We start from the raw sequence: 9690 nt of genomic DNA, 5'->3' as shown, positions 1-9690 counted from the left end.
ACTGCCAGAGAACTTGAGAAGAGCGGAGGCGAATGTTTGAGCTTCACCTTTACCTACTTTCCAAGGTCATCACCATGTGGCAGGTCGCCCTTAAAATTCATCTCGACCTACTTTCCAAGGTCACCGCCAACTCACCACCCAGCCTTCGGCGTCTAGACCACCAACCCCGACAAAAGGCTCTGGATGGAAAGAGGGAGCTGTCCCACCAACATCCTCGCCATCAACCCCCACTGGAAGGGCCATCGCCGACAAAGCACCGACACAATAAAAGGCGAAACCGGCACTTTAATTTGGGCAAGTCAGTTATGCCCCTCCAAGCAAGCGTCTCGAACTTCTACATGGCGGAGAGACATTAGAGACTTTAGAGACTTTAGAGATTTTAGAGACTCTAGACACTTTAGACGCTTTACGCAGTGTCCAACGTGAGCGGCAACGCGCGGCAGACGCGGCCGGTGCGGTCGACGCTGCAGTCGCGGCGTAAACGGCAAACGCGACCAGAGCGTCCTACGTGCAAGCACCGAACGTAAAGCGGTGCAAGCGCATGTTGACAAAAATATACGCACCAGCAATCTATTGTGATCATGCTTGTGTTTCATGTCCCAAAGAACACGAGTATTTTTGACATTACTAATTAAAAGTTCGTAAAATGTGTCAGACATGATGTATACCCAAGAACTGACCGGCGTAGACTGAAGCGGCAGACGCGGAAATATCAAATATTTTGACCTGCTGTGCCGCCTCAAAAACTTTGAGCAGCGCGTGCCGCGCGGTGGTTGCTAGGTAGGACATACCAATAAACTATCATGGTTTGATATAGCCGCGAGGACCACGCCGGCCGCGTCGGCCGCGCGTTGCCGCTCACGTAGGACACTGCGTTAGAACGCTTTAGAACGACTTAGACGCCTTAGATCGCTTTAGACGCTTTAGACGCTTTAGACGCTTTAGCCGCTTAGGCGCTTTAAGATTCGCTTTAGAGACACTTTAGACACTTTAGACACTTTAGACACTTTAGACACTTAGACACTTTAGACACTTTAGACACTTTAGACACTTTAGACACTTTAGACACTTTAGACACTTTAGACACTTTAGACACTTTAGACACTTTAGACACATTAGACACTTTAGACACTTTAGACACTTTAGACACTTTAGACACTTTAGACACTTTAGACACTTTAGACACTTTAGACACTTTAGACACTTTAGACACTTTAGACACTTTAGTCACTTTAGACACTTTAGACACTTTAGACACTTTAGACACTTTAGACACTTTAGACACTTTAGACACTTTAGACACTTTAGACACTTTAGACACTTTAGACACTTTAGACACTTAGACACTTTAGACACTTTAGACACTTTAGACACTTTAGACACTTTAGACACTTTAGACACTTTAGACACTTTAGACACTTTAGACACTTTAGACACTTTACACACTTTACACACTTTAGACACTTTAGACACTTTAGACACTTTAGACACTTTAGACACTTCGGAGACTTCGGAGACTTTAGAGACTTCGGAGGCTTTGGAGATTTTGGAGAGACTTTGGAAACTTTGGAGGCATTGGAGACTATGGAGATTTTGGAGACTTTGGAGATTTTGGAGAATAGAGACTTTAGAGACCCAAAAGACCCGAGAGACCATAGAGATGATAGAGACCATAGTGACCATCGAGACTATCGAGACTATAGAGACCTTAGAAACCATAGAGACCTTAGAGACATAGACCTTAGAGACGTTAGAGAGTTCAGAGACTTGACTTCGGAGACTTGACTTCGGAGACTTGACACCAGAGACTTGACTTCAGAGACTTGACACCAGAGACTTGACACCAGAGACTTGACACCAGAGACTTGACTTCAGAGACTTGACTTCAGAGACTTGGCTTCAGAGACTTGACTTCAGAGACTTGACTTCAGAGACTTGACTTCAGAGACTTGACACAAGAGACTTGACACCAGAGACTTGACACCAGAGACTTGACACCAGAGACTTGACACCAGAGACTTGACTTCAGAGACTTGACTTCAGAGACTTGACTTCAGAGACTTGACTTCAGAGACTTGACTTCAGAGACTTGACTTCAGAGACTTGACTTCAGAGACTTGACTTCAGAGACTTGACTTCAGAGACTTGCCTTCAGAGACTTGACTTCAGAGACTTGACTTCAGAGACTTGACTTCAGAGACTTGACTTCAGAGACTTGACTTCAGAGACTTGACTTCAGAGACTTGACTTCAGAGACTTGACTTCAGAGACTTGACTTCAGAGATTTCAGAAGCTTCAGAGACTTTAGCGACTTTAGAGACTTTAGAGACTTTGGAGAATTTGGAGACTTTAGAGACTTTGAAGACTTTAAGACCTTAGAGACCATAGAGATCTTAGAGACCATAGAGACTATAGGGATCATAGAGACCATAGAAACCATAGAGGCCATAGAGACAATAGAGACCTTAGAGACCATAGAGAACATAGAGACCATAGAGACCTTTGTGACCATAGAGACCTTACAGATGTTAGAGAGTTCAGAGACTTGACTTCATAGACTTGACTTCAGAGACTTGACTTCAGAGACTTGACACCAGAGACTTGACACCAGAGACTTGACACCAGAGACTTGACTTCAGAGACTTGACTTCAGAGACTTGACTTTCAGAGACTTGACTTCAGATACTTGACTTCAGATACTTGACTTCAGAGACTTGACTTCATAGACTTGACTTCAGAGGCTTGACTTCAGAGACTTGACTTCAGAGACTTGACTTCAGAGACTTGACTTCAGAGACTTGACTTCAGAGACTTGACTTCAGAGACTTGACTTCAGAGACTTGACTTCAGAGACTTGCCTTCAGAGACTTGACTTCAGAGACTTGACTTCAGAGACTTGACTTCAGAGACTTGACTTCAGAGACTTGACTTCAGAGACTTGACTTCAGAGACTTGACTTCAGAGACTTGACTTCAGAGACTTGACTTCAGAGACTTGACTTCAGAGACTTGACACAAGAGACTTGACTTCGGAGACTTGACACCAGAGACTTGACTTCAGAGACTTGACTTCAGAGACTTGACTTCAGAGACTTGACTTCAGAGACTTGACTTCAGAGACTTGACTTCAGAGACTTGACTTCAGAGACTTGACTTCAGAGACTTGACTTCAGAGACTTGACTTCAGAGACTTGACTTCAGAGACTTGACTTCAGAGACTTGACTTCAGAGACTTGACTTCAGAGACTTGCCTTCAGAGACTTGACTTCAGAGACTTGACTTCAGAGACTTGACTTCAGAGACTTGACTTCAGAGACTTGACTTCAGAGACTTGACTTCAGAGACTTGACTTCACAGACGTTAGAGAGTTCAGAGACTTGACTTTAGAGACTTGACACCAGAGACTTGACTTCAGAGACTTGACTTCAGACACTTCAGAAACATCAGAGACTTGAAAAACTTCAGAGACATTAGCGACTTTAAGACCTTAGAAACCATAGAGACCATAGAGACCTTAGAGACCTTAAGACCTTAAGTACAGTTTTCGTACATTTTACGTAACTTTGTCTATGTACAAAGCCTGTACGTGCTATGTTCGGACAATAACGCATTTATTAGGAAGTTACCATATACGTACAGTGTAGGAACCTTATACAAACATGTTTGCAGTGACACTCGGGCGTAGGCAATGTGCAGTACTAGTTTTAGTACGCATGCTCTCTTAACGCGCACAACCTTAACCGATTGTAGGCTAGAGAAAACTTTGGACTTTGAACGATGACCAACGTTTGGAATTTGAATTGCGAGCAACCTTTGAACTTTACACTAACCTTTGGACTTTGAACGTCGACCAACCTTTGAACTTTAAACGGCGAGAAAACTTTGGAATTTGAAATGCGACCAACCTTCGAACTTTACACGAACTTAATTTCCAAAATCACTACATCACCACACCATATTACCCTATAACATCGCAAGAAATGAGTAATCGACCGCGAAAATAAAATATAGCACCTTAAAAATGGTGTCTTGAACGGCGACCTACCTGTGGACTTTGAACGATGGGCAACCTTTGAACTAAAGCTGAATTTATAGTTCCGTACCCGCAACGCCGTACCGTAACGTTTGGAATTAAACCCTACTTGTTGCGCGTGAACATTTATAATTCGCGTTAACGTTGCGTTAGAACGGTTACGGTACGTAGGAAATGCACAAATCTTATTTCTTACGGTAAATCGTGCTAACGCGTTTGTCTTCGGCCGTACTCGGATAATTTAAACAGTTGAGTTTATCCTGACGTTCGTTTCGTTTATTTACAATAATTATTGACACTTTGTTGGTTATTATTATTTTGAAATGCGCGTTACTCTTACTGACAGATGACATACAATGACAGAATTCGTTACGCGCTAATGCGCAAGCTCATCACTTGCCACTACGGTAACTATAAATCGTATTATTTTCGTTAACGTAAGATTTTACGGTGCCGTTCTTACGGCTTTACTCGTCAGGAGAAGAGCTAGATAACTTCCTTGCACTTGTTTTAGAACCAGGTTCGACCTTACCTGACTACTTTTAGATGTCATATTTACCCTGCACATATATTTTGTACGTACACTGTACGTATTACATTTTCGATACAATGCAGTGCTAAAGTAACGTACTATGTACGTAGGCGGTACATAACTGTACGTATTATCTACGTACTGTGTACAAAAAGTACGTTCTATGGCCGTACAACGTACTTTTGTCGTCTGGGTCGATTTGATTAGAAACATCCAAAATCATACATGGTACGTTGTGTGTGCATTTAACGTGTTTACGGGACACTTTGTATTGATTTGTTTAATTCGTGCTTTGCAAGTATGTGCATAATGTTCGCTACAGATGTACGTCCATATAACGTACGGTACTCTTAGAGTACAGTACATTGATGAAAAATAAGAATAGCAACAAATAACATCCGAAATAAGCGTAGTGAAGTACGTTCAAAGCTGCCATCTTTAATTTCGCTTTGCCCATTGTCTCGAAATCGTCTTGCAACGTGTACCGACGTAAACCATACGTCAACTTCTCGTAAAAGTGATCCCAATCGATTGATTTAATATCGAAATTGAAAATTCGCCTATCGTCCTCTTCTAATCGATCCCAAAGTCTTTGCGTGTTAAAATCCCTAAACTTCCACTCTCTACCCGTGCAAAACGCGGCTGTCTTCATAAACATTCTTGCGGCTTGATGCAACTGGACGCTCCTAAAACGTCAAAAGTTAGCAGGATGATTAAGATGTGCAGTTGTAGTCACGTGGTAGATTTCCCAACCAGTTGCAATTTGGTGTTAAATAAGTAAAGGGCTGGTAAAAACGCCAAATCAACTAGGCTGTTTAGAGTGCCGTTGGTGCTGTGGAACGTAGACCTGTGTAGGACCTTTTTGATCGAGGGCATGGTGCGGTCGTAGCCTCGCATAAGTTCCTCCTGACGAGCTTAGAGTGTACACGTGTGTAAAGTACTCCTCGATTTTGCTATTGATACTCACCCCAAGTGAGAGGGTTCTGATGGCCGCTGACACAGTTAAACACTTCCACCTCTTCCCTACGATCACTGTTAGCGTACTCGGTTCCGACCATCCAGCCGGCTGCGAGCGTACAGTTAACCACAAAGTCGACCGGCACTACGTCGACAACGTCCTTGGAATTACAGTGGACGCTATGTATAATTCCCAGGTTGAGTGAAGCCAAGAGCTTGGTGGTCCAGTCCAATGTACTCGACCAATCGGACTCTGGTTCCAAGTAGGGTGGCATAACTAAAGTTTTTCAATAGTAGCTATTGACAGTCGGAAAGGGGGCGATTTACTTAGAGAAGGGCGCACTATTGCGGTCGGTAACTGACTTCGGCCCACGACGTTTTCGGCTAGGTGCTTGGTGTAGGTGTAGGTATTGGGCCACTTCTCTAGCATTCTGCAAAATATGTTTAAATCTAGACAATGTCCTCGGATGACCTTGAAATTTATGGGGTCAATGATCTCTGCTGATATTTTTGACACCCCAAAAAATGGGGGTCAATATCCTCGGATGACTGAAATTTTATTACCACCGATGACATTGAATGTAATATACTACAAAATGGGCTCAATGACCTCGGATGACCTTGCAATTTATGGGGTCAATGATCTCTGCTGATATTTTTGACACCCCAAAAAATGGGGGTCAATATCCTCGGATGACTGAAATTTTATGACCACCGATGACATTGAATGTAATATACTACAAAATGGGCTCAATGACCACGGATGACCTTGCAATTTATGGGGTCAATGATCTCTGCTGATATTTTTGACACCCCAAAAAATGGGGGTCAATATCCTCGGATGACTTTGAAATTTTATGACCACCGATGACATTGAATGTAATATACTACAAAAATGAGCTCAATGACCTCGGATGACCTTGCAATTTATGGGGTCAATGATCTCTGCTGATATTTTTGACACCCCAAAAAATGGGGGTCAATATCCTCGGATGACTGAAATTTTATGACCACCGATGACATTGAATGTAATATACTACAAAATGGGCTCAATGACCACGGATGACCTTGCAATTTATGGGGTCAATGATCTCTGCTGATATTTTTGACACCCCAAAAAATGGGGGTCAATATCCTCGGATGACTTTGAAATTTTATGACCACCGATGACATTGAATGTAATATACTACAAAAATGAGCTCAATGACCTCGGATGACCTTGCAATTTATGGGGTCAATGATCTCTGCTGATATTTTTGACACCCCAAAAAATGGGCGTCAATGTCCTCGGATGACTTTGAAATTTTATTACCACCGATGACATTGAATGTAATATACTACAAAAAAGGGGCCAATGACCTCTGATGACCTTGCAATTTATGAGGTCAACGACCTCGTATAACATTTAAATGTAATTTGACACCCCAAAAATGAAATATACAATCACTACGCTTGCCCTTTAAGCTTTATCTTGACCTAATTTCCAAAGTCACCTTAACCTGGGGGCGAGTGACCTTGACCTGAGCCAGGTTCGGTATCTAGTATATCTACTAGAACAGTTTACCTGAGCGTAGCATTGTGTAATTGTCGTTGGTCCCTAGAGCTTGCTATCGCTATCAAGTTATCGGCATCTTCGGCGCTTGGGGGGATGATTTCATCAATTTCATGCAGTTGTAACTGGGAGTAGGCAGTGGAGACATAGACAAACGACTGTAACAGTTCATATTCAGTGACGAATCGCCATCAGCGACACAACCTTCAGGTGCTGCGCTCTGGCACAAATGCTTAAAAGGTCTCTAGTTCCTCTGATATTTACCAAGGTTGACATTCGAAGAGTTTCCGCCATGTTTATGGTGGCGCCGACGTGGAACACGCTGTTCACCTCGTTTGCCACCTTTTCCTGATCGCCATCGCCCAAACCCAACTCCTCCAACTCCAGATCGCCGGACAGAACTTCCACCGTTTGGAAAGCTCGAGGATTGCTCCGCTTCAGAGCGTTGTAAACCTAGACGCTCGAGGTTAGGGCGTAGGTACCTAACCAAACTTTGTAAAATTACCGGACTTTCGAAAAACTCGACGAGTCGATCCTCGTTCGGCCTGCCGCGTTTTTTTCGAACCAGCAGGTAGACCTTCTTAACGTCGGGGCACGATCTGAGCAACTTCTCGACGAAGTAGGTGCCTAGATATCCCGTTGCGCCGGTGACCAAAATGGTTGAATTGGCGTAAAACTTCTGAATCGCCGTCAGCATTTCTGCGAAAGAGATACCTATGCGTTTGGCCCCTCAAAACACTAAGTCAACTACCACCAAGGAGAAAATTACTATGTCACCTTCACGTTGGGCACCAGGTAACCATTTTGGTCTTGATCGTGTTCTTGAACAAAGGCGCAATTAATATAATTATATTATATTGCTCTCACCTCAGGTAAGTACAATTATCCGCACATCTTCTATTTTTAGTCTGCGTAAAAACGTGTCTTCCTTGTTCTTCCGCAATTATATCCTATTGTTTATCAGTTATCACTTACGTGAGAATTCCGTCAAGGCTTCGTATTTCCAATTAGAATACAACTCAGGTATGGGTTTATTGTGCATGTTCATTCTCTGTGACCGTCAGCCCGTTAAACGTCACATCATAAAAAATATTTTAAAAAAACCTTCAGACTCCAGCAGAACTCAAAATTTAGGCTTTGCGCTCAAGACTGGTCACTTAAGACAAAAAAACTCATAGCTAACAATCTCTGAATGCAAAACACAAAATTCGAGACACAGATTCTGACAGCATACGGTTCAAGCAGACGCGTACCTCACGATAGGAAAGTCTTTGGAACACTTGAAGGTATTCAACAGCTCTAACTCTTTGAGAGACTTTGAAAAGCTTATAAAGGACACTGGCGATTCTTAAAGGGCATTTGAAGCATCTTAAAGAGTCTAAAAGGATGTTAAATAATAATAATAATACGATAGATTTTTGGTAGTTCTGATTATATTTTTGGTCGTTCTGGAGTACCTCAATAGTTTTAAATGTGGAATACCCTGTATATACAACCTACGACGATGCGAACATTTTTGAGAACTGGCAACCGCGCGATTTTTAGAAGATGGGGCTGTTTACAAGGTTGGTATGGCTACCGAGCACGAACTTATAAATTAAGACTACGGAGGCTGCTCTTTAGAGCTTCGTGTGCTGGCTAGTGAGGGAAAGAGAGGGGGGGGGCCGTAGCGTTTCTAGATATAACGATGTGTTCAAAAACACTGTAATGTACTTAACCTCCAAGTTCTACGCTAACTTCACACTACAAGAACACGGAAATAAAGTTAACCCGGCAACGTTTAAAACTGGCCACCCGAACGACTATTCCCTCCAAAAATAAACAAGATCCCGCTTAAATTTAAAATAAAACAACTGAAACTGTGAAAAGTGGGTTTAATAATCGTCATTATTAAGATTGTGAAAGCCGGGAAGTTTAGTTGACGTACATTAATGTATGCAAAGCCAAAAGGTGTCTCTCTCTGCAATAAAGTTATTTTGTTAAAAGCAAGATGAAAAATTACATGTAGGCAAATTCAACTATCGGCAAAAATATGTGGAAACTACCGAATCGCAACGCATATATCACACATAGATTCTAAACCGAAGAGTTTTGATTAGCATAATCTTGCCCCCAAGATAGACAACTCGCCCCTGGTTTCAGGGTATCGCGAGCCTACAGTTGAATGTCGAAGACAGTTTCGAATTATGTGTCGCAGCTCCAACCAACCCCGTGACTGCTTCATTCACGGAGAAAATGTTTAAGTCAGTACATACATCAAACGAATCGATAATCTCCACATATTTAAAGAAAAATCAAAATGTAGGTATATTTATGTTACTTCAGGGACAAGCCCAGGTAATCAACATCAACAAACATAAATTAAGCAAGCATTACACCAAAAAAATAAAACGATCACAAACAATAGGATAACGGTATCAAATATGCGAGTCTGCATTAAGGTTAAATCAAGTCAATTTCAAAAACAAAGATTGAAACTCAGACAAATATAAAATGCTGCATACAAAACACAAATACGATATAAAGAAATGCAAAGATGCATTAAATAACACAAAAATAACAACAAACTATCACGATCGATGCCTGCATGACCACCATTAAAAACAATGTGCCAAAC

At 42.1% G+C, this 9690-nt stretch overlaps 1 protein-coding gene across 1 annotated transcript; it reads right to left on the bottom strand.

Moving 5' to 3' along the window:
• Nucleotides 1–4880: 4880 nt before the first annotated feature.
• LOC116161497 (putative fatty acyl-CoA reductase CG5065) lies at nt 4881–7770 on the bottom strand. Its single transcript, XM_031474854.1, has 7 exons — nt 7579–7770; nt 7278–7526; nt 7086–7231; nt 5849–5952; nt 5532–5798; nt 5301–5478; nt 4881–5250 (listed from the first exon to the last, which is right to left on the bottom strand). Exons 1-7 carry the CDS (start codon nt 7768–7770, stop codon nt 4881–4883), a joined length of 1506 nt encoding a protein of 501 aa, XP_031330714.1.
• Nucleotides 7771–9690: the final 1920 nt, after the last annotated feature.

This window comes from Photinus pyralis, unplaced genomic scaffold (genome assembly GCF_008802855.1).
Source record: "Photinus pyralis isolate 1611_PpyrPB1 unplaced genomic scaffold, Ppyr1.3 Ppyr1.4_LG10, whole genome shotgun sequence".
NCBI lineage: Eukaryota > Metazoa > Arthropoda > Insecta > Coleoptera > Lampyridae > Photinus > Photinus pyralis.
The sequence above is the reverse complement of the archived record's forward strand: the minus strand, read 5'-3'. Positions and strand labels throughout refer to the sequence as shown.